The 26,756-nt window shown below is 37.8% G+C and overlaps 1 protein-coding gene across 1 annotated transcript in view; it reads right to left on the reverse strand.

Annotated features, from left to right (window-relative positions):
- Positions 1 to 1,373: 1,373 nt before the first annotated feature.
- Positions 1,374 to 26,756, reverse strand: part of OCA2 (oculocutaneous albinism II) — a 168,635-nt gene continuing 143,252 nt past the window's right edge. The window contains exon 23 of the mRNA XM_008941656.1: positions 1,374 to 1,461. Coding sequence (XP_008939904.1) covers positions 1,374 to 1,461 — 88 coding nt within the window. The remainder of the gene's footprint in view (positions 1,462 to 26,756) is intronic.

Genomic DNA, 26,756 nt, shown 5'->3' on the forward strand with positions numbered 1-26,756 from the left:
TAGAAAATGTCTGGATGAATGTCTTTCAGGCTGATCTGTTTGGTTTTTGTTTTGTTTTGATCCAGACTTTTTGTAGGGCTTTGGTGTTTAGTTGGTTGGTTAGTTTTTTTGAATCTAACACGAGGGGTAAGAGCCAGCCTTGCTTTGAGTGCGTGCTGTGACTCATTTCCATTAGCCTCTTAAAATCACATTTCAGACTCAAAAAACCCTTCATCTAGGTGAGGATACAACCTGGATACAAGTAAAATGGGATTTATGATTAACCTCACACCCTCTGTAGGAGACATACTACTTCTCTCCCAGTTACCAGGTTATCTCAAGGTCTAAGCACAAGTAAAAGCCACATTTGATCATATCTATTGGTGTCCCGTAGTTCAGCCTTGTTCATTTGCTTGCACAATGTTGCAAATTTCTCCAACTCAGGATAAAACAAACCTGACACTAATTCAGACCAACCCCATAAAAGTATTGGAAGATGGGGACTGAGACCTTGAATGCCTCACAGGACTTAATATTCATAATTAGGAGTTTGACCTGTTCTGGCAGCCAATTATACAAACAATATATGTGGTTTAAGACATTATTACTAGAGAGAAAGAAATAAAGCCAAAGTATGATCTCATTTTTCCATATAGTATATTAACCTATTAAAAGATTTAGAGTACTCCATCACAGAAGTGAATTAATAATTAAATGGAAGATGTCTGGTGCTTTGTCACACTTTATGTTTGCACTTTTGTAAGAAGAGGGGTATTAGTTTATTTTAAGAAAAAAGGTAGCTTAACACTGGTTAGGAGCTCTAAAACTAAAAACAAAACGTCCATAAAATGAAAGCAATCCTGGTTCCAAAATAGTAATTCCTTCCATAGCACATTTTCAGAAGTTGTAATTATTTTTAAACACAGAGAATTATACATCCTTCATATTGTACAGTCTTTCTGCTTGATTGTCTATTATTATATCTTGAATATTAGTTACCTTAATACAAATAGCTAAATACATTGGCAAAGACAAATGAAACCTTAAAAAGAAAATACTGAACGTCTGCTATTGTGAATGGATTTCTCATCTGTGAGTATACTCAGATTGTGTCAATGCAAACTTTCAGGCACAACATATTCCCTTGTGATGATACCTTTTCATCTGCATAATAATTGCATTCATAATTAAATATATGGATTCTTTTAATTTCTGTTGTCTAGTTTTGCAAATTGTTCGCAAAGCAGAAGGTTAAGAGTTATCAAATCTGATACTGATGCTGTCATTCTGATTGGAGGTTTTACACATCTTTTTTCCTTTTATATGTGTTCTTAGTGTTATGACACAAACTAAATGAGAGAGCAATCTTCTTTGAGTCTTGAAAGTATAAATTACTATGAGTTCCAACCTATTACGACATGAGCAACAAGAAGATAGCACATCCCGATGGTACAGGACACAATCATCATGGGGAAACCTAACCTGAAAAAAACAATAAAATAAAGGAAATATTAATAAAGATACAGTAGTTTGCCCTCCAAGCAATTTATGAAAAGGAAATTTAAGTTATTCTAAACATATGAAGCAGAAAATGCTTGTAGCAGTACCAAAAGCATGGATGTAGTGAGAGCATGACAATGTCTAGGACTCTAATATTCAAGGTCACATTTCTACTTCCAGCCTATTTAAGAGACAGGAGGTCAAAATTAGCACAATTTCATTGTTTTCAGAACATCACTTCCAATTTTCTCTGTCTCAAAATCTAGCATGCCTTGTTATTTTGTTTAGTTTTTTGTTCCCCTAAACAATACAGAATTATACAGGTAAAATAACAATTCTTACCAATTATGCAGCATTAGGTTAGATTATCCAGTGTGTTTCATTCCAGATTAGGTGTGTAAGCCTGGTATGGCACTTTATAGCTTGATCTATGACTGAAATTCATTAAATGGATTCCCTGTTGATCTGTAGTCACATACAGGTAACATTGCTCTATGGAAGTGCATGTCTCACTAGGTTTAGCAGACTTAAATATTAATAGACTTTTGGAAAGAAACCCCAGGGCAGCTGTATAAGTGCAAAAACTTTGCTGTTCTGTAGAAACAGCTACTTCTTTCTCACCACAGAGTGAGCTTTTGAGACAACACCCAGATTTTATAGCTTTCTTTTTACAGGCAGAAGAGACAGACAACTGGAAAGGATGATGTGGAGTTGGCAAAATCCTACTCAGCCTGATTTGTAGATCTTCCATATGTGTGAAAAGAAGGGAGCTTTCTGAAACTTAAAAGCATTATTGTATGATACTGAGGGACTGTGAAGAACCACTGCTGTGATCACACTCATTTGTTTTACGTTACTAAAATCACAAGAGAACAGAGATGAGAAACGATCATGCCACAAATGACCCCCCTTACATACTTTCTTTTGTCAAGTTCAGCCAAGAACTTCTGTAAAACTCATCAAAGCATGGCAACATTCTCTGAAGTACAACATTTCATTTATTCTCTTCCTTGAAGTAAGATCTGCTTATTATTTGTGGGTATATAAATTGTGCCTTTTTGCCTTGCTTGTTAGGAGCCCTGAGAAAGGTGTGTCAAGCCCCTTCCTCTCTGCCATTGCTGATCAAAGCACTAATGAAGAGATGTCTATATCATAGGTGACAGGCAGACACCATACTCTGAGCTTGTGTGGATGAATAGCTCCCTTTTTTAGGAAGCAAGAAGACACCTCTTGGTGAATTAATTCTGGCTCCCAGTACCTCGGGGTATGAAACCACTTGCATAAAATGAAAATTAAAGTTCTCCATAGCTCTCTGCAATCTGCTTTTTCTACTTGAAGCAGCAACTTTACTTAAACCTTGAGACCCTCAAAAGTCATGCTTCTTTCATTACTGTTCTGCTGAAAAACTGACTGAAGGAGGCATAGATGTGGCCAGCAGATCAGAAGTGTTTTCACCTTTAACAGCCATTAGTTTAAGTTACTGACAAGGGAGTTTTGCCAGGAGTGAGGGTCACTGCAAATACAAAAATAGTTAGCCCTGACCTACAAAGTTTGCAGAAAAATTAGGAAATTAACAAAACCCAAACACTCTAAAGAGAAGGTTGGAATGTTTAGTGAATGACAGGTTTGTCCACAATGCCTGTTTTGTGGCCTCTCTTGGCCTACTATAAAAGTGAACTCATCTCACATATCAGTAGAAACAGAGGCAAAACAAGAACAAAAACCTGGAAATGTACAAAGGACAAGACTTTCAGGCCTGATCAGTCATCTCATTTCTGTCTCCTTGATATCCCCCTGGAGAACAGACATGTCCCTGTGTTTGTAGCCCAGTATTGCCTACAAAATCTGCCCCAGAAGGACAGTTCCCATGCCTGGCTCCAGAGGCTTTCTCACTTTGATTTGAGACCTGCTGTGCTGGCCTCTTCAGATACTTAGCAACAGGCATTATTATTGCTATTCTGTTTTTTAAGGAATTAATGTTAAGCTGGTATTTGGGAAGAAAAGAAATGGAGAGAAGAGAGAAGGGCTGGCTGTGTCCATGTAGTGAAAGGTATGAAGAACTGTTAAAAAAGGTCACAGGATTGTCACAGGTTTCAAACATTTCCTGAAAAGTCTGGAATGCATTTGGAAGATTTATTTTTCTTATTGATGAAAATGTGGTGCGTTTACTGCAGATAAGTGTTACTTCTTTTCCAGACTGACTGATCAGATCCTTGCATTTGAATGACTCATTACTTGAAAGAGCTCAATCATTATTGAGTCACTAAACTATGATCAAGCTGATAATATTGTAAACCAGCAGAGCTAAAACGTCTCTGAGAATTATTTTAGGAAAGAAGCAATAAATAAATAAATTAATTTGATGGTAACTAGCTGCTTCTCAGATCCTTTCCTTCCTTCTCTCAGCATATCTGAGAGAAGTCCTTCCCTAATCTTACTTGAATAAAAGTGCCCAGATAGGACCAAAAAAAAACAAAACCAGCAATGGCTGAAGGAATAAGATAAAAAGACTAAAAATTTCTCCTACATTCTTTACTGTATCTAATGAATGCTCCTTGCAGCTGTACCCACAGGACAGGCTGGACAACCAGAGATTGCAATAACTCATAAGAAAATCATCTGCTTGACAGAAAACAGAATTTTATTGACCTCATTGTTAGCAAACAATGAGCTGGTAGTGAGAGGATTTGGAACAGCATAGATCTGTACTAATGCTACCTAACAAACCTCCCTGGAGAACACACAGCAGCTGAGCCATGACTGGCAATATAACATCTTTGTGAAGGCTGGCAAAGGGGAGTGAAGGATCAAAAAAAATTCGAAGCCTACTCAACTATTGAAAAGAGAACAGAGAAGCTATCTCCATCTTGGAGGAGGTCTGTCCAAGAAAATGGATGAATTACACAGAGCCACATAGAAAGATGCAAAAATTGTGATCATCTCCCTAATACCCATAATGCCAGTCAAATGTGTATCTGGAGCCAGACACAGCCAGTCTGGGGAGGAACCTCCTTTCATTTAGTGTGAATGCCTGCACTGGGCACAACTGTGAAGTTGTTATTCTCATTGCATGGACAATTACCCTTCAACTTGAGGCCTGAATTTTAAGCTTGCTGGCCTAAGCACTAATTTAATTGGATCAAATTCAATGAGGAATTTGCGTACCAGAGAGAGGTGATATAAAGCTCAGTCAGTAAGTATTAGTTACTGCAGAGTTAATTGATTACTTGAGTTGGTTCAATGCCCTATTATGCTATTACACTACCCATGGCTCTCCCCTAAGGGAAGATATAGTTCCTGTCGCATGACAAAACCACACAATATCTAGATAGCTATGTTTTCTTTAGTTATGTCAAATCTACGAAAACATTTTAAACAATGTAAAAATCACTTCCAGAAACTCTCATTTTCAGCATACTCCTTGGAGTCAAGAAACACCACGTTACACACTTGCTTCTGCCCAGGAAAAAGGACCAGCAGAATTTAGAAGTAAAAAACCACCCTTTCTTGTGCTAGAACTTCACCTTTGTAAGAAACACTAATTAGTATCTTTGGCATAAAAATACATTTTTGTATCCTGCACTGGGCAGCTTTTCTTCTCTCTCCCACTCTGTAGACAGGGAAATACACACACCCTGCATGATACAAAAGGTTCATCCTGGCTCCCCACAGCCAGCTCAGGGAGTTTTCATTGCTGCAGAAAGGAAGGAAGGTCAGACACGAGGAGGGGATGGATGACAGGATCTAACATTCATCCCACTCTTCCCTCCTCCTCTCTGTACTAGAAGCTTACAAACAAAACCGTGATCTCAATGAAATCGCCCAGCTTAAATACACACACAACAAGCAGATGTTAGTTCAGTGTGAGATACTGAGAGCATTGCCAGTGAGAGCCCCAGGGATTTGTCTTGGACAAAGTTTGACTTATTAATAACTTCAGCAATCCAGTAGTGAAAAGCTTGCAAAACACCCCGGTGCAGGAGAGATGTCAGACTCTGTGGAGAACAGAATTCAGCATGTGCTTAACAAACTGAAATGAGAATTTGAAATGAACAAAATGAAACTCTGTAAAGGTAAGTGTGAATTATGTATTATAAGTCAAATGTAGGCACAAAAACAGCAACAGTGAAGCTTTTCACTGCAAACGACCTAGTTATTTCTGATTCTGCCTCACTGCAATATTTCTGGTCCTGTATTTATTTAAAAGAAAAGGAAACTGGTGTATGATTACTCTGGGAACAAATTCTATTTTTAATGAGTATCTAGAGATGTGAATATTACAGTTTTCTTAGGTTACAAGTTTATCCAATATTATTTGCTAAATAATAATAGTGAAGCCTCTGGGGTCTGAACCAAGACAAACTTAGCTCCTACAGTACCTTGCAGCTCTATTTTGTGATGCTTCAAAAGCCAGCAGGACTCAGGATGTACAAGACCCAGGTACAGTGCCCTGTTTGCCTGATCTGGGAGACAACATGCAAAATATTCTCACCCATAAAAAGTGCACCTTCAGGCACTGCCTTCTTTGATTTAACTTACTTTACACAACTTCCATGGCCTGTGCGTCCTGGGGCAGGGGGGGATCTGTGGAAGAATCGTGCTGTCCTGGGTTCAGCTAGGATAGGGTTAATTTTCAATACTTCTCAGTGGTGTCCCGTAACAGAACCATAGTCAGTGGGCACAAACTGAAACACAGAAGGTTTCCTCTGCACATCAGGAGACACTTCCAAGCCACTGGCACAGGTTGCCTACGGAGGCTGTGGAATCTCCATCCTTGGAGTTACTCAAAAACCACCTGGATGTGGTCCTTGGCAATGGGCTCCAGGTGGCCATTCTCGAAGGGGAACTACAGAGGTCCAACCTCAACCATTCTGTGATTCTTCCCTACTTATTCCCTCTGTTATTCAACACGTGATAAGAAAGCATCATCTGCACACCTGAAGATTAGCATGTCATCAGAGAACATTTAACAAATGATAGATGACAGATAATTCTTCTACATTTTAGACAGTCTCTGATTGTATGCAACGCTTTGCTCTGCAGGTTTGATAAACACAAGCTCATTTTAAGAAGAACATCTGAATGCCAATAAAAGCAGCCTCTGAAAAAGAGACTCGGTTATGGGTATACCTAGAAGGTGCATAAGGCTATTTCTGAATGAAAGTTACACAACCTAATGAAGTGTCATCATTCAAGCTGCAAAGTAACTAATTTATATTTCTTTTCAACAGAAGGATATAACCACAACATTCATGGATCTTGATGGAAAGAATGTATCATAACTGTCATGAGCTGAATTCTAGAAGGATTTTTTTTAGGGAAGATAGGACAAATTTACGTTGATGAAGAATAGAACTCAACAAGTTAACAAAATTTATATAGGTCTATGTGAGTTATAGTCTAGTTCTGTGAGCAAGTTCTTTTTCAGAAGCTGAACTCAGATTACATAAGAGAGTTAAAAACATTTTTGGGGGAAAAAAGTGATTGGACAAAATTACCTTTATAAATGTAAGACTTGTTTATGATATTGTAGTTTCTGAAGTTCCCCATATTTTTTTTTTTTTCAGATTTATACAAAACAATCTAAAAATTACATATCCTATCATTTTTAGATATGTAACTCATTTTCATTGTGATTATCCGCTACCACATTCCTGAATGAAGAGATTTTCTCAAAAGTTTATTTTTACTTTTCATCCTAATCATTAAAAAAAAGAAAGTCTCAGAGTTTAGGGGGGGAATAATTTTTTTGTTAGCTCTATTGATTAAATCCTTACCTTTTTTCTTTGGCTTTGGGAAGGAATGGAAGCTGAAAGGAAAAGTTTTTCATGGCTTGTGTGCCTTACTCACAAAGCCACTAGGAATTTTCCTCTTGGTCAATTTCTCTGTTCTTATTATGTCATATTCCTGCCACCCTATTTCTTCTTTCCCTTTCAGTTCAGACTGTACCTTATGAGTCTTCTGTCATTTTGGCTGTGTCAACTTGTCCATCATTCCATTAACATACTGATCCAGTTTGCTTGAAAGGAAAGTATGGACTCTGCTAACAGCTTAAAGAAAACAGATTCAAAATGTTTAGCAGATGCCCGTGACACCTTGAAATCCAAACACCTGTTGTATCTCAGAAAGTAGGTGGTTGAAACTGCAAGTGATCATTAGTTCAGCATTAAATTGCTGTGAATTTCATGTAGTCTGGTATTACATAAAAATTACTGTGTGGTTACCTACTAGTTACTGTACATAGGAGTTACCGTGTAATTTAAATCACGGGAAAAAAAACCAAACCCAACCTATAATAATATTTTCCTCTGATTGCTAATATTATAATAATTCCTCATGATTTTCTGGTTTGAGTGTATGCCAAGATTTCCCATAGAGTCACTGCCAGTTCACACCTCAGTGAAACTGAGGATAGGGAAAATCAGATTCTGACTGAGAAAATGTAATAGTGTTAGGTTTTGCCTCCCACAGTCTAGAACATCCTCCTAAAGGTGTTTAACTGTAACCTCAACACTTTTAAATGAAGAATGAGCCTCTCCTTGGCCTTCCAAAATTCTGATTCTCTAAAGAAAAAAGTGCAGACTTTGATTGTAAGACGATAGTTGATCTGCCAGATTCACCTGGCAGATTCAAATGATTACTGATAGAATATTTGTTGCAGTATCTATCTTGGTACAACTGAGATGAAATACAGGACTGCCGGAACATGGGACTCTGATAACTCTCCAAAACCTGTTCATACATGGTAAACTAGCAACTTGTATGAAATATGATGAAAAAAAATTGGAAAACACAAATTCTAGTAAAAAAATACTGTAATTGATTATTTAAAAATCAGCAAGACATTTCTTATTAGATGATGGTGGTATCTGACTGTTCTTTTAAAACCCAACATACAGCTCCCATTGGAAATGGGGAAGTCCTGCAGACAGACAGGGAAGAACAGAAGCTCAAGTACAGAAACAAAATGAAAACACAGATAGAACTAATGGTGATATTTTACTGGATATGAGCAACACAGCACTAATGAATTTGTGAAGTTATTTTTCCCACTGTTCTTGTGATTCTAATATCCCTTTAAACTAACAAACCTGTATTAATAATTTGGCAACATGCACAAGGTGTTCAAAAAACTGTATCTAGGTGATAAAGGCTGAAAACCAGTACCTTTCCATATTTAGCCTTAACAGCCTCATGGCCAAAACAAATGCTCCACATTTAAATAAAAAAGAGAACTATTTAAAGTCAAGGATGCAAGGGAAGCTGGACTGAGGTATCTGCCAATGCTGAGATGCATTTTTCTGAATTTATACAGCCCACTCAAATCCAGATTACCTGGCTCAATAGATTATGTTTCAGTGGGATACTATTATTAGAGAGAGAGACATGCACATGCCAATGGTCTGAAAAAAGGTTTTAAATTTAAATTACTTGTTTAAGCATGGGATTAATTCCATCCTAATTTAAAAAACACACTGAAGTGTTTTGCTGGGTCAGTAGTCAGGCAAATCAAGTGACCCCAGATATTTCATCTGTAGTCTCTTTTGGAAGATCTCCAAAGGCAGGAATGTCAATATAGTGGTAAAACAATATGATTCCCCTGTGTACACATCTTTACCTCAACCACAGAGGTTCTGGCTTTTCTTTATCTGTCTTACAGCACGAAACACTTGTCAGGGTCTTCAACAGATAAATTGCTACTTCAGGTAAAAACTTGGTTACTCTTAACATGAATGGTACAATTACCCAAACCATCAGGCAAGGTAAGAGCCAGGAAAATAACAAGTAGATAAAGCTGTTACATTAAGGGAGCCAAATCAAGCCTGATATCAACATTTTCTTTTTTCTAAGAGCTATATAACTAGTATAACAAGAGCAATGGTATCAGGTAGCCACAAGAATGCGCTAGTCTATGGATAAAAGATCATATGTTCATACCTACACTTGAAGTGGGATGATCTCTCCTTAGATTCCAGAAGGAAGTAACCTTTTATAGATTGGTACAATGTTCTAGCTTCAAGAGGGGTTAACCAAACCCACACAGAAAGAAGCTTTGCAAAGTCGAGACTATGACTATCAATCCTCATTTCCATGGGGGGACTTTCTGTACTATAACAGCTTTAGACAGGTAATTGAAGCAACTCAGTTTTAGTGTTGCTAAATCTTGAGCTGTCAAAATAACTCATGTGCCATTTGTTTTGTTTTTAAAAAACGGGCAAATGCTCATTTGCTAACAACATGAACAATATTTGCATTTAGCTCAGAGCACCAGTATTGTATTCCAATGTCAAGAAACAACTGATATCCTGAAAAAACAAATGGAAGTACAAGATAAATACTACAGCTATTTAATACTTGTAGAAAAGATCTTAGGTTAACTGCATTCCAAATTCCAGTCAACTAACTGCATGTGCTATAATAATTTGGAAAAAAACTTTCCTCTTCTTTGTTCATATTTTGCCCTTCAAAGATAATCAAAGTTAATTTACCTCTGTTTTGCCTTGTGTTGCTTCTAATCCTCTATGGAAAAAAGAAGAAACTTTGCCATTTTTAATTAGTCATATTTTCTATCAGACATACAGTCTCTTTACAGATACAGAGGTCTTTCAAGCAATTTTACTAGACAGGTTTGTATTTAAGCAGTTTCTGCTGTTTTATAACTGCTAAAATCTACATATCCTTTTAAAACCTAGATTTGTTTATATCTGCTTTTACTCAGTAATTCAATCTGTATAGTCTATTTAAAACACTATATTTTCTCTCTTTTCTATTAACGGATACTCCCAAGAAACATACAGTATACAGTGATAAACATCCTAAGTGAGCTGTCAAAACTATAGAAGTTTTATCATCAAAGTAAAATCCACCATTCTTTGCCAGGCAGCATTGTTAGGATAGTTTGAAAACAAATGATCTTACTTGCTCTATGTTGGCAAAAGTGAATGTCGCTGACTGAATTTTGGCTTCATCTTTATTCAGGTGATTTTTCTCCATGTTGCAATGTAACATACTTGATTTTGTTCTATCATTCATGCTCCAGAGACCAAAGAATTGCAAACACAGTGTTTGTTTTTCCTGCAAACCTGCAGCTAGACAAATTGTTTACCCTTACATTTACCAGAGCTCAGATAAACTCTGCAATCTTAAAATTTCATATCTTATAGCAAATTCTACTGGTACATTTAGTTTAAATAGTTTTAATTCACATGAATTTCTGGTCCACTAATGAAGACTTTTTTTTTTTTTTTAATTGCAAAGACTATTTCAGTCCCCAGATAGTTCCTAACAATTCATTACCTGGTGCTTTAAAATGAAAGTGCTTAGAGGCAGAGTAGCCTTTCTATTCATTGTTAGGGGAACATCTTCTATAAAGGCAGAATAGTTCCCTTCATGTCCTACTGAAGAAGTAGGACATCCCACTAAAGTGGGACATAAAGATTAAAGATGATTTTCTAGTGATTTTTTGAGTTTGCCACAACTTCGTATCACCCTTGGATCTATCACTGTATGTTAGCAATATATTTGCTTTCCAGGAAGACCACAAAACAAGTTTAGTTCTCAGTTTGTTGCCCCTGGTTTTGTTATGAAACCTTCACACCATTCTAAAGTCTAGGAAGTCCAAATATATGCAATTGATTCAGCTTCTCTTATTCCTCTCCTACACGTCTGTATGATGGGGTGTGGTTGTGAGTCAGAGCTTAAGACAGAAATCATCATGGACAACCAGAAGAAAAAATCCATTAGTGTCTGCTTTGACAGTACTTTTAAAGACTAATATGTTGATTGTGAGTACAAACCTCAGTTTTCCTGGTAGTGAATTGTTCTCATTAATTGTTTGAATGGTTCTGATACAAATATTCTACTAATAAGATAGATTTATACAAAACTACTAATATTTAGTGTGAAAAAAATGCATTAAGACTGAAATAGGTTTTGCAGTGTCTACAGTTAGTGTTTCTGTATTTTATGAAACATTTCACATATTGTAAACTCACTTCTGACAATTATGTGTTTTAAGCTTTGTAAAAAACAAATTTGAGCCTTACTCATATTTTTGTTAAAATACCTTTTTATAGCTCAAAACTCTCCGCTATAGGAATTTCTTATAAATAAAGGGTTTTGCCTATTTTTCAAACAGACTGTATCTACAGAAAAATTTTAGACTACATTATTTTTCTACATAGGTTAAGCAAACCAAAGATAATGGACATGGCAGAAATTAACTGTGATTTATTTTAGTTCCAAAATGTTTCAAATTAAATAACCTTTACTGATTCTGTGTTGCATTACTTTTTCTCATTGAAGATTCAGGAATGGAAGCTGCCTGAATGTTATTTCCATTTATGTCCTTAATCCCAACCCTCACAAACAGTATTTTGGGGCACTTTTCTTAGTTTTTTTTTTTTCCCAATGTGCTCTTCTATTTTGATTAAGGCACAAGATAGAAGGAAAATGACATTTTACAGCAGAGATTAATCAGTTGATTCTTTAGTAATTTCAACAGAGCACTCTCAACTATTTTAAAAGCCCTGGATGTTGATAAAAGGATGTTGCTTATGTGTTATGCTACATAAGAAAGAATATGTTCCATACTGTTCCACTTTCCTCTTTTCCCTGTTTTGAGATTCCCATTCATGCACCATATAATGTGATAGAGAACTCGTACAGCAGTTTATTATGACAAAGGAGCAATATGGTTGCATTTTGAAATGAAAAGTAAGAGGACATTTCCTGTACACTAATGATTATTTTTCATCATGTACTCAGCAGATGCCTCCTGATAATAGGTTGTTGATGTTGTAAGGCCAGCAAACTTCCCACCACAAAGCATATGTTTTGGGTCACCCAGTCTAAAAGAAGAGCAGAGAACAGAGATTATCATTCCAGCAGGGTGCATTTGGAGTCTTCTCTCCAGCCCACAATGAAATGCCAGCCAAAGGCAAATAAGGGAGCAGCTGGAATCTCCTAAGGAACCTCTGCCATCATGGTGCACTGCAGCATACAGGTCTTCCCATCCCAGAGGAACACAGATTTATGTGTCCCCTATATGGAAAGCTTCTATTAACCACAGGTCTAATTTTAAGTGCACTAGCAAACTAAGGGTAAATAATGTACATCAGATCCTCAGCACATAAAAGTTCCCATATACAAAGCATTAGAAAAGTAAATAATATACAAATATATCCCTCTGGATTTTCACAGAAATGTACCAACATTTCTTGAGATGAAAGAGCACACCTAACAGATGGGCAAGATAGAAAAAGTATAGTATAGCGAGGTAGATAAGTACCACTAGCAGGACATTTTAACATGGTCTAGGTAGATGGCCAGCTTACAGGCCTTGCAACTCAATGAGAAGAATCAATTAGAGTTCACTGTTTAATTCTTTTAGATGACAGATAACCCTTAAAGTGCTTCAAATCAAAAGGTCAGAGCCTGGGAAACTCCAGTTCTCAACTCTTGAAAACGCACTACATTTTTGGAAGTTTCTTTGAGGAAGACCACATTAGTCCCAGTGTTGTCATTTAACCTACACCATAGTGAATGTTATTCAGGCCTGCACTGGGAATAAGGATTACAGAGAGAACTGAAATGAGGGGAAAACAAAAATAAAATTATTTTATGTATTTAAAGCAATAAAGACATTTTACTATCTTCATATTTTCAATGAGTAAAAGCTGAGCTGGTTGCTTCACTAACTTCTGCTGTTCTCCTTCCACGTCCACCTCTGCAGTGGAAGAGATGGATTGCAGCTCCAGAAATGCAAACATGTGCCAGCAACCCACCTGGGCCAGGCCAACACTTAGTTCATAACGTGACACAGGAGTGTCACAGAAGTTCCCCAGCAAATGAGTAATGCAGGAGGCCAGACGGTCTGGGCCAAGCATTTGCACCAAGGCTACATGCACCTCGATTTTCCTCCTTTATTATTTCAGTTGTTTCATTTTTCTTTGAACACCTTGGACAACCAAATTGTTCATATAAGTGTCATCAAGTGATTCTGAACAATTCCTAATCATATTATTAGCTTTCTAAAATATCAGGATCATTGTTTCAGATACGTTTAAGGCATTTTATCATTTTAGTTTATTTTTCTGAACTTGGTTTTCAGCTAAGGTAGATAGACTTCAATTTCCTGTCTTAGAAGGTCCAGTGATACACTCTGATCCATTTCAGCTATAGCATTATTAAAAAAAAAAAAACTTAAGCAAAAGCTTGATGTTAATATCCTTACCGTGCCAGAGATGGAATATGAATATGGATTTCTTAACTGCTTGGAATAATCTAGGTGTTTGTTTTTCCCTTTGCCTTTAAAAAGTCTGTTGTTTAGATAACTTCAACAGTACTACCAAAACATTTACCTGTATAGATATCACTTAGTTTTGAGCCTCCTAACAATTTTTTTTCAACTTTCATTATCAGTAGAGTAGTAAATGCTTCATAACAAATGAACCCAGGAAAACAAAATAAAAAAAAAAACACCACTACCAATACTTTAAAAATTATTTAGTAATAAATGTTACACAGTACTATGAAGGGAAAAAGCCCTAGAACCCCTTTTCAAACTTTCCCAGGATGAGTTCTTCCATTTTTCTTTACTAGACTTTTTCAAAGAAAGTAGAATAAAATTGATACCTAACCAAAACCAGACAAACAAACACAACAACAGCAACAACACCCTCACCTGCAAAACCTTATCCAGTTTTCAGGAATAAGTTTTATACCTTCTCTCAAAAAAGCTGCTCTTAGTCACTACAAGTTTAAAACTAATGTTATTGCATAACCATTACCTTTTTAGCCTATTAAATTGCTGTGTAGCTGCTTAAAACTTTAGATTACCCCTATTTAAATAACCCTCACTGAAGCTGAACAACTGCAAGTGTTGACTGGGAAGTTTTTATTTAAGTGGTATATTGGTAGTGTTTAAATTAATGCAATACCCCTGAGTGTAAATGCAACCAGGAAGATAATTTTTTTAAGTTATCAAAAATCACTGCTAAGTACAAGCAACAAAAAACCAAAGAATATACTAAATACTACTGCATCGTCTGTGTGACAAATAACAGAACTAGTTTACACAAGAAAATAAAAATTTATATACTATTCCATGAAATGCATGACTTCCTTTGAGCAGTTCTGATTTCAAACGCATTATAATGAATATAATACAAACAGTAAATCCTCACTTATTCTGTTGGGACACACCAGGATAGTCTGTTTAATACATCATTTAAGGAACAGAGGGCAAATCACTTTGCTATTTCTATTAAAAAATATTAAATTATTTGAGAAAAATGAAATGCCATGTAAAACTATGATTCTGATGTAGTTCCAATTGTCTGTATGGAGCTTTGGCGGATAAACATGAAACATGGGCCAACACAAGCTCAAGCTGAGGAGAATTAATATATCCTCTTAAGAAGGCTTATTAGTCAGGGTTCATATGGCAAATGTATATAAGCTTCATACTGTCAGTGTTTGCCGAGTTTCCCAGACTTCATATCTCTTCCTGTTATTTGAGTTACCTTTGTGTTTGGATTGCTTGCAAACTGTTTTTCAAAACAACATTTAGAGATAGAGAATTTCTCCAAACAAATATTCTCAATCCAGCACTTTCTGACTAACTCTGGTAATTACCAAAGTACCTTGTTTAATTAGAAAATCACTTTCTGATTTCAACAATGTTTGAATCAGACCTTTGTTCAGCAACTATAGTGACTGTCTAATCAAATTGAGCCTCTTATAATTAACTGGAAACTTGGCACTTGATGTAGTAATTATATGAAGCTGAAAAAAGTAGGAACTTTTCTGAATAGTAAATCCAATTTATACCAGCATATATCCCATTACACATGTGAGAATTCAGATATGTCTTGCTCAATATAAAGAACTGCATATGAGGTTTATATCATCTCCCAGGTGGAATAAAAATGGAAACTGAGTTAAGGCAGTTTGGCTCTTTAACTCTCCAAGTCAAATTACAAAAATCATGAAGATGAGCAAACGCTTCAGTAATTCTCACAGCCATCTGTACTTGGGTGAACTTGTTCCATTCTCAAACTCCCCTTCCTTTTTTCTCCCACCAACTCATTTATCCCCAGCTTATGACACCGGTTTGTCAGAACAGGGCTATCTTCCACCTGCATGTTTATAAGCTCAAACCCCATTCTTGGGCATGGAGCTCATACTCTGAAATGAATCACCTTCCAAAAGTTACTTCTTTCCACTAAGAGCTGGGTGTGGAAATAAAGATGTCAACATTGTAGAATAGAAAAGTGAGGTGCGGTGAATCTTTTCTTTACTGACAAGCAGCTCTATGAGCACTGGAAAAAAATGAAGCCTTATTTCCTATCAATTTGTGTCTTAAATTTGATTAACTTTTTGTCTAAGTAGCTCCAACTGAAGCTTTTTTCTGTAACTTACAATGACGTTCACCTGCATGGAGTTTTTCAGTGCGTGAAGAAGTGTGGGCTCAGACTGCACTTTCCCTCAGTGGGAATACTAATAGCATTTCTTTTCCTCTTCCCAGACACCAACTTTGATGAAATTTTAGGGATTTTAATTACATTTGGGAAATCAAGCCCCCTTTCCCCACCATCCTCTCCACTGTCAAAATTGTTTGAAGTTGATAAGCACATTCAGAAGTCATTAGGTAGGAAACACAGCGACACATTCACAGCAGTATGATTGCACAGGAAACCAGATGAAAAGTTAGGCTTTGATGGAGAGACAGGAACAAAAAGGTTTTCAAAAGCATTCTTTTTTTTCTGAAATATACTTGTTAAAAGTAGCTAACTGATCTTGAGGTGTGCCAAAGGCTTACCTTGGTATCACTCCAGAATGATTAGAGGAAGGGATCTAACTCTGCATGTGCATACATTGTATAGTTCTAGTCTCCAACTTATTATTAGAATGCTTACAGGTGTGGGAAGGTACCGGGGAAGAGAAAGAAATGTGAAGTTAAAAGTTGGCATGAATTAGCATAAATTTTCCTTTGAAATTTCAGACATTCCTTAAGGAATTGTTAACTAGAAAAACTAAAATACAGTTATTAATTTATAAGAAATAAAACTTATTATCACAATTCAGTGGTAAATTTCAAGGTGATCTTAATTAGTGTGCCGCTGTTGACGCTTTCACAGTATATATCTCAGACTTTAATAAGAAACAGAAAAGTGAAGTTCCATTTACCAAAATATTTTAAAACAGCTGTATGACTTAATGAATGATCTCGAGCAAAGTTCAAATCCAAGGACCATTTCAATCAGTATCCTGCTCAGATGTATCCCAACTGAACATGAAAACATTGCTGATACAAGGAATGATTTATCATTACTGCTCAAAGTGCAGTTTGTGTTCTGAACAGCTACCTATTCTGAATACAGTTCAGAAATATCATAAAGCAAAAAATTAATATTCCAGCAGTGTACCTGTTAAAAGTCCAATTATTCTTCTAAAGAATAATATCTGCCAGAATACAAAGAACAAGTAAGCTGATTGCATGTCTTGGTTGAAATTATTAAACATGAAAAATGTATTTGAAGTTTTTTTCTAAATGCAAGTACATCATTAGTTTGGACCAAATATACCGTGCTTTAGTAGTTACAATGGAAATAAACAACTTGCATAGGTGTCACTGAAGTAATTTATTTAATGATAAGCTTCGGCACACATTTAGTATTTCAAAATCTTCTGTGCATTGACACACTAATTGCTAGCACTTCAGAATATACACTGACTAAAAATACTTTGTGTCAGAAGAATGCATTTACTAGATTTTCTGCACAACTTCCAAAGCATGGGGTAGTCTTAGTAATCATTTAAGTGAGGAAATGTCTCTGACTCATTCAATAACAGAGCCTCAAAGTCCATGTAAACATATGAAACTATTGCAGATTTAATCAATGGCTTTTTGAATGTCAGTGTACCGGACATAAAACTTCTTTTCTTTGGTATGAATGTACATGCATTTATGTCAGGAAGGGGAATTTAGTTTACACTGTAAGTCAAAAAGACCTGCAGGGGCAACAAGAAAGGTATAGATTACCTTCTGCCTATTTCTTCTTGCAAAGAGCATAAATCTTGTGCAATATTCACAACATCTGGTGAGGGCAGCTCTACGCTCTAATGCAGGTCATGCAGTTCTCCACATTACAGAGAATGGGGAGAACTACATACATAGTAGTTCTACATATGCATATATAGATATGTATGTATATATCTATAGATGTAATACAAAAATTAGGATTTTCCTCAGCTAAGCTGTAATGTAAACAGTCAAGCCCAGATTTCATTTCAGGCCTCAGCTTGGCTCTTAACAGTTATTTTTTTTCCTTTAGTCAGTGACAGAAACTTTAAAAATATGTTTTAACACTAAAAATCTCTCTTCATAAGTGTGTCACTGTGTCCTCTTGAAGAAGAGATGCTGTCCTTCATTCTCTTCTCCCTCTTTCTCTGCCTCCAATCTCCAAGTAATTTTCATCACAGCCTACGTACCATGTATGTGTGTAAGTAGCAATGTCCCTGTGCTGACAATGCACTGATCTCATTCCTTCCAAGCTAGTCTCCCTGTCTTTAAATCACAGTTCAGTGCACTTCTCTGCCAGGTCTTTACTGATGTCTGTCTATCCGTTTATTCTCTGTGCCAGCCAGCAACATCTTCATTTTTTTTTTCCTGCAAATCTTTCAAATTTTTTCCTCTTTTTTTATAGCACTGTCATTGTACTCATTACCCTCACATATCACTTCAGTCACTTTCACATCCCTGTTCACATCCAGCCTACATCTAAAGCTCTTGCAGATTAACTCTGTGTAATTGTTCATTCCTGCCTATTCATATAGTAAAATGCTAACCTAGGACTCTCTTGCTTCAATTTCTCAATGTCTTTTTCATTGGCCTCAAGAAATACCAAGCTCCAGCTCCAAATGTCTAATCATTCCTGGATTCTTTTTTCATCCATCCACTAGTTCTTTTCTGACAAAAGGAGAAGCTCTGTCAACTTTCATCGACTAGCACCTCATTAATTAACTGTTTATTCACAGTGCAATGTTTCCAGCTGCATCTTGGTGTCAGACCTCAGCAGTATTTGTCATATTTCATGTTAGTACCTTACTTCCACAACACTTCCCAGCACTGGTACAGATCCCCTAAACTGCCTGTAAAGTCACCTTGTTGGCTGGTATTCCTCATGTCCATATTGCCCTGGTACAACTGGCAGTACACAGTCCTCTTCATCACAATCCTGGTATTACATTTCTTTGTGTTTCTCTGTCAGTTGAACTAATATCACCTAACATTATTCATGACTGAAGGGAAGCCACCTTCAGGGCCAGGCAGAACTGGTTTTAAGGCATAATAAAGTGAGAAAAGATGTATCCAGTGTATGTAAAACACCATATGCATGGTTAAATGCAAAGGATTTAAGAAGGATGTATAAGAAAAGCTACAGCGCCGATACAAACGGCAGCAAATGAAGAGCAGAAAGAGAATTGCTCCAGCAGAGAATCCCCACATGTGATCAATGCCACTACTTATCTGCAGCAGGTCCTCCTTCACCTTTGGCAGAGGAAGAGATTTATTCTTCTCTTTACTGTTCACAAAGTTTTGCAGCCACATCTCTATAAACTTTTTCAGCATATTATATCTTCTTATACAACTGGGCTGAATAAATTGCAATTCTAAGGAGATGTGTTTTCTGTTCCAGCCTTCCAGTTTGATACAATTACTGATACTTTAATGGTAAGCTAATATCCACGCAGATGCAACACAGAGTCTAATATAATCTTCTGCTTATACTGAACACACAAAAAGTACATGGTAAGCTAAACACCTCACTCTAGTAGTCTAAATTAGCTTATTCTTTGTATTGATTACTTTTGAACCATCTTAGATTACAACTAGTTGTGATTGCAACTGAGTTGTTATACTCAGATTACAACAGTTAAGATAATAGGCTGTACAGGTGCCATATTTTTGATCAGTGCTTTTACAGTGCCTCACCTTTTCTGTGCCTTGGCAAGAACGTGGCTCAGTGGTAACAGCAACTGCACAAATCAGCACAAGAAACCCGGGTGGAGTAGGAAGCTCTGGATGGAGAACATGCACATTAATGCAGTCCTCATGAAACTAGCTGCAAAATAACTCCACCTTGTACTAGCACAGAATACATCAGAAGCACAACATATTTCTAAAGGAAGCTAAAAGAAATCCTTACCAGAAGAAACACAGTGACTTCCACAAGCTGAGATGGTACCAAAAGAGCAATGAAACATTCCGCAGTACTGAAAGATTTTGCCTTGACTGTTCCAGATCACAATCCTGGCAATCAAGAGCAACTTAGCTACCAAATATTATGCTAGCCTCGGGAACTGATAAGTAACTCGTACAGTCTGGGGATATGAAATTCTGTTACATTAATTTAGGTACCTGCATCTTGTTTGGTAAAGTATGCTTCTGTGAATTGCATTTAAACAAGCACTGAAACTAAAAAAAAAAGATAGTATCAGCAACTAACAGGTGCAGATATTGCTAGATTAACCAGGTCATTTAGGTCCCAAGACTAGACAAATGGCCTAAGAGCCTGCTGCAGTTTGGGGTCAGGGCCATGCCCAGAGCCATTACAGATGCTCTCTGTTAACCCCCTCCCTCTATCCCCGAAAGGGAAAGGGAATAAGGGAGAGAGTCTTATTGATTAGAATTTTCAAACCTTAAAGACACTCAGAAAAAAAAGGGTGATATTCTCTTAACTGAGTGTAGAGGAATTTAAAGTATTCAGGCAGTTTATCAGAGCTCTGCTCGTGCCCCACCTTGGGTGCCAATGAATCTGCCGGGCAGCTCATTCCCTCAGGTAGTTAATACCTTTTTCCATGGAGCTCCATTTGCTTGGGCAGCATTTGATATCAGCCCTAAAGGTATACCTGGTCTTTACAGCTGACAGGAGTAGCTTCCAGAGCTTGATGGTGTGCTTTCTCATGAATTCTTGGTCAATGCCTCCATCTCTGGACAGGGATCCTAACTGTCTGGCTTCCCTACCATCCAGGCAGGTGCCATTGGCCTCATTATCCCAGCATCACAACAGCCAGGTGATAAGTGGTTCCCCTTCATGACAGCTAAAGTCCTTTCTCACATTTTGCAGCTCCTTTATAGGCAAAGGTTCAGTGATGGTGTTAGCGTGTGATGAGTTTATCTGACGGGTTTATTTTGGAAGGACCCGCTCTTTGATCATCTGAATCTCAGCAAGCTGTCGAAGGATCTGCTCCATCACCATTTGACCACACTGGACAATATGTTTTTGTGACGTGTTTCCTAAACATCACAAAGGGGTCAGACTTTGCATTTGGTTCTGACTGCAACCCTGACTGTGCTTGAGAGTCACCCTCTCCCTGAGGTGTCTTTGGTTTGTTTCCATCTCTTCAGAGGGACAACCTGTACTGGTGCAGATTGAGGGTGAGTGTCTGAAGGGGCTGTTGGTGTAGCTGCAGTGCTGGTTGTTGGAGCTGGGGCAGCAGCAGAGCTTGGTGTTGTTCCTCCGTGGCCTGATTTTAGGTACATGAGCATTTATATGATGTACTTGTACCACTAGTTTCTCTAGCCGAGCAGCAATGTCTTGCCACAGCGTGGCAGCCCAAATAGGCTTACCTTGGCTTTGCCAGTTATTCTGTTTCCACTTCTTCAGCACCCCCACAAAGCATTTGCTGCCATCCACAAGTCAATGTAGGGATAGAGCACCGGTCACTTTTCTTACTCAGCAATGTCCAAGGCCAGCTGGATGGCTTTTACCTCTGCAAACTGACTTGATTCACCCTCTCGTACGACTCGTCATGTAGGACTCCACACATCAGCTTTCCACTTCTGCCAAGTTCCTATGAGATGTCAAGATCCATCAGTAAACAGAGCATATTGCTCATCAATATCAGATCATATTATCATGATCTGATAGTTAATTATATGGTGGGGCTTCCTCAGCACGTGTCACTACCTCTTCTGGTGGCATTCCGAAGTCTTTACCTTCTGGCCAATCCATGATCACTTCTAAGATTCCTGGACAATTAGGATGCCCTATTCAAGCTCTCTGTGTGATTAATGCAAGCCATTTACTCCAGGTAGCATTGGTGGCATGATGAGTGGAAGGGAACTTCCCCTTGAACATCCAGCCTACTACTGGTAATCATGATGCCAGGAGGCACCATGAATCACTTCTGAGGCAGCTTGAACTCCTTCATATGCTGCCAAAATGTCTTTTTCAGTTGGAGTACAGTTGGCCTAAGAGCCTGTGTAACCTTCACTTCAAAATCCTAGGGTTCAACCTCGAGTTTCCCCTGGTGCTTTCTGCCAGAGGCTCCAGGTAGGACCATTACTCCCAGCTGCAGTGTAGAGCACATTTTTAATGTCCTGTCCTGTTCGGATTGGCACAAGGGCTATTGAATGTAAGATCTCTCGTCTGATCAGTTCAAAGGCTTGGTTTTTTTCAGGACCCCAGTTAAAATTCTTTTTCTTTCAAGTCACTTCATAGAGTGGTTTTACAACAGGGGTTTTCTGTGGAGAGGAACCTTGGAGTCCTGGTGGACAACAAATTGTCCATGGGACAGCAGTGTGCCCTTGTGGCCAGGGGGACCAGTGGGATCCTGGGGTGCATTAAGAAAAGTGTGTCTAACAGAACAAGGGAGGTCCTTCTCCCCCTCTACTCTGCCCTGGTGAGACCTCACCTGGAGTATTGTGTCCAGTTCTGGCCTCCCCATTTCAAGAGGGACAGAGATCTACTGGAGAGAGTCCAGGAGGGCTACGAGTATGACTGGGGGACTGGAATGCCTGCCCTATGAGGAGAGGCTGAGAGACCTGGGGCTGTTTAGTCTGGAGAAGAGATGACTTAGGGGGATCTAATTAATGTGTATAGATATATGAGCGCTGGGTGTCAGGAAGGAAAGGGCAATCTCTTCTCACTTATGCCCTGCAACAGGACACGGGGTAATGGTCACAAGCTGGAGCACAAGAAGTTCCATCTCAATATGAAGAAGAACTTCTTTACTGTAAGGGTTCCAGAGCACTGGAACAGGCTCCCCAGGGAGGTTGTGGAGTCTCCTTCCTTGGAGACTTTTCAGACCCATCTGGATGCATTCCTGTGTGACCTGCCCTAGACTAGATGCTCCTGCTCTGGCAGGGGGGTTGGACTCAATGATCTCTGGAGGTCCCTTCCAACCCCTAACATTCTGTGATTCTGTGAGTCTGTCTGTAATCAGGAATATGCATTCTCCAGAAACCTACAGCGCCTAGGAAGGCTTGTGTTTCCTTTTTGTTAGTTGGTGAGGACATAACTGTCATTTTGTTAACCACAGGCTTGCCCCTCCTGATCCTTCAGCTTTCACACTGAACATGAGTGATATGGGATGGAATAGCCCATTGGTGAATCTTAGGGTCACTTATCCTGTCTGCTCCTCCCTACAGGTGTGGCTTTCACTTTCTGCTCCCTTCCATGTGGGACACAAGCTTAGCAGTGACCTTGGTCTGCACACCAATCTGTGGCAGTAACTCTGAACATGAAGTCTTATCACTGCTAAAAGCAGATAGCTTATGCTTCTACCTTCAGACAAGGCAGTTAATTAAAAGAGTTTTAGCCGAAGAGTTAAAATCATTGAACAGAACCCGCTCTGTTCTACCCCAAACCAGGACAGAGCCATTTGCTGTCTTATAAACAGCCAGGTAATCACCTGTCAGCAAAGTGCAAGTCTATCTGGCAGAGGACAGTTTCTTCCATTAGATTTCTTGCATCACCTCCCAGCTTATGCCACATTACTGAACCATATCATAAACTCTTTATGTAATCCAACAGTATCTACAGTGACAGCACACAGTCTAAATATTTGCATTAGTAAAAGATATGTCCTTTTACAGGAAGAGATTACAGAAATGTACAAGAGATCCTGAAAATACCAGTAAACTGCAAGGAAAATATTTTTTTCAACATTGCAATTAGCAGTACTCCTATTTGTTCCATAAATGCCTAACCTTTAAACAGGCATGAGCGACAGATGAGTTTATCAAAAATCTGACCTAGTTCTGCCTTCCCTCAAAATCTGAGGAATGCCCATTAGCTTAAACAAAGACATATTAGAGTACCAGTGTATGCTTTCAGCAATCACAGTCCTCACTGTTTGGTTTTTAAAAACGAGACAGGATCAGCATTGGTAATAACAACAACAAAAGAAAACCATGTCAGCCTCAGATATTCCCATCTATTTCAGAAACAAGGTGAAGAGCAGTGGTGTGACATGGACATCACCAAAAGGAATGAAATGGAGCTCCCTCATCCAGAGTACATGTTCCATCTCCTCTGTGCTTCAGCCAGTCCAGCTCATGGGCCCTAGACCCGTCATTCATCAGCACACGTACAGCCTGAGGTCTACTTAACAGGGACAACAGCTGTTGCCTTAAAATAATAAACTTTGCCATCTCCCATGTGGAGGGATCCTGAAAAGCTAGGTATTCTTCCAGTATGAGGATTTGTTCTCTTGTTTCGGAAGGTGCTTTCAGGGTGTGGGCATGCTGCCAGGTTGGGTTCTCCAGTATTTGGCTCCCAGGTGCTAATCCCTGGATATACATCAGTTGACACACATGCCCTAATCTAAAATTAATCAAATCACTCTTCCGTCAAGAAAACACAGGTTCACTCATTTTCCACATTCTGCTGTGGCCACTATTAAACGTGGGATTTGTTTCACAGCAAGAGAGATTTCTGGGAGTATATGTCACCACAGTTACACCAAAGATCATGGTGCAATGTAAATAGTGTGGACGGGGCCGAGCTAGCATTGCACCTGCAAGCAGAGGTACCAGCAGCAGTCCGGTCTCAGCATCATGGAGCTCAGTGAATTTGCTTCATTAGCTTGCTCCATTACACTGAAGCCACCTGACATGTCCTAGACTGTGCACTTCAGCTCCAGATTCATCCACATAAACTCAGGTGCCCACTATGTAGACATCTATCTACATGAGAGGTGACTCATTTCTCACTGCAGTCAGAGGAAACTCAGCCAACAGAACAAACAGAAACTGCAGAGATACCCATCTCATCTTGCTTTGATGCCTGTGCTTGTTGAGATAAGGAGCTATTCAGAGATAGGCAAAAAACTCCTGAGGAGAAAGAGATGATTTTTTAACATTATTTGAAGATAATTACAAACTCAGAGGTACTTATGTCAACTTTCCCTATTTTCTGTAGTTAAATCATATCCTACTTCCACTATGAGTTTGCAGAAAGATGCATAAACAGAGGCTATCTCTTTGTAAAAATCCACCTTTTATGGCAGTAAAATTGAAAGATAAGCTAGACCCCTGTATTCCCTCCCACTGTCACCACATGCAAGTGTCCCCACTATGATCTGAGACTTACTTATGAAACAATCTCGTTTACCACTCATCTGTAAAGTAGTAAATAACTCTTTTAACTTTGGATATTTGTGTTCCTTTTAAAGCAAGGATGTCTTAATTTTATAATTATATATATGTAGCTATATATATAATTATAATACATATCAGGGATATTCTGGTGTTCGCTGTGAACTACATAACTCCTGATTTTCAGTGATATATATATGTGGCACTTCAATTGCACTGGGACCAAAGATTTTCTGGCAAATTTTCTCTGAGCTGCTAAATTAATTGTATTATCATATAAAATAGCAGATTCTAGGCCAATTCAAGTAAGCATGCATATGTTAGCACAATTAGAAAAATCATCTGTTAAATAGAAAGCTAGTTCCAATCTTAACCACTTTTGTATAACACTTCCTGCATCAACTGTTCATGGAAAAATAAAAATTAAATCCTTTTTTGGATAAATCCTGATCCATACTACTAAAAATATTTTTTAAATATCTATTAATTGCTTCCTAGCAAAATAGTCCTGTTTCATTTCTAATTAATGAACTACAAATATGTCCAACAGACATTGTTTTTGGGATAAAATGTTCTAGGAAATGAGTTGGTAAATTGAAATAATAAAACAGAGTTCATATATTGATGTCTCCATTAGATTCTCTAAGGATACACTGTCCTTCAAAGCTGGTCAAGTAAACAAAGGTAATTGTCAGAGATTCTAGAAAGAAACGACATTTTTGTTGCATATTACCAACTTTTAAAACCCCAAGCAGCACATCACCTAGACAGCAAAACATACTTTGCAGACACTAGTAAGTGGAAACCTTCCCAGCTGAAGCAAATTTTAAGGAAATTTTTTTAAAACATAACTGGCTGAACAGGCAAACATCATAAATTATGCATGCTAAACTGCAAATTCAACATTTATTTTATGAATTGTCAGCACTGACAACAGTGATATGGCAGAAAACCACTACTGAGGAAAAGCAATTGTCCTCTTAATAACAGTTTCCTTGTTCTTGAGAAGCATTTCAGGAGGCTATTTAAGGAGTCCGCATAGCTCAAACATTATTGAAGGAATTATCTGACAATTTTTATGCAAAACCCACCAAAGAAAATATTTCACTAATGTGGGCTACCACACCATGTTGAGAAAAATGTTTTTAAAATCTCCAGTATTTCCCAATTTATATTTTTGGCCCCAGTATAGCAAAGTACTTAAACCGTCTGTATCTTTTTTACTTTAATGGGCTATTCCTGTGCTTATAATTAGTGGGCAATCGTGGGATCTGGAACTCTTCTTATTTTTGTGCATCAGCATAAGTTTAAGCTATGAAGACAAATGATGTCAAGTGATCTATATGACTAAGCTAAGAAATCAGAAAAAAAGATTAATTTCAGATTTACCTTTGACTTTCAACAGAGCTTATATTGAGTGGAGTTGCTCCTAATTCCAAATTCTTCCAGTCTGTGCTTCAGTCATTGTTTTCATCAATTTTAAAAATCTTATAGAAATATTTCTAGTTATCCTGGGTTTAATAAAAGCAAACTTCATTGTAGTCACAACCTAAAATGACTCCCATGATCCTGAACTATTTGTAACAGGTCTTGACAATGGTAAAAGTACAGAAAGATCACAGTTTATGTCATGAATACCCTGGGAATTAACAGTATTTGATTTACTATTCTTGCACCAGGATGGTTTTTTGATAATTCTAATGTTATATGTCTCTTAAATCCTTAACAGCCATTGGAATACATATCTGTATGCATATAAAGAGAGAATGTGTTCCCTTTTAAGAAGTATTATGCATCTATGAATTATGTGATTTATGACAAGTATTAGCACAAACATAGCGATAAGAATACTTTTATTTCAAGGTACTGTATTGTTTTCAACAGG

This window comes from Merops nubicus, unplaced genomic scaffold (genome assembly GCF_000691845.1).
Source record: "Merops nubicus isolate BGI_N331 unplaced genomic scaffold, ASM69184v1 scaffold2316, whole genome shotgun sequence".
NCBI classification, from domain to species: domain Eukaryota; kingdom Metazoa; phylum Chordata; class Aves; order Coraciiformes; family Meropidae; genus Merops; species Merops nubicus.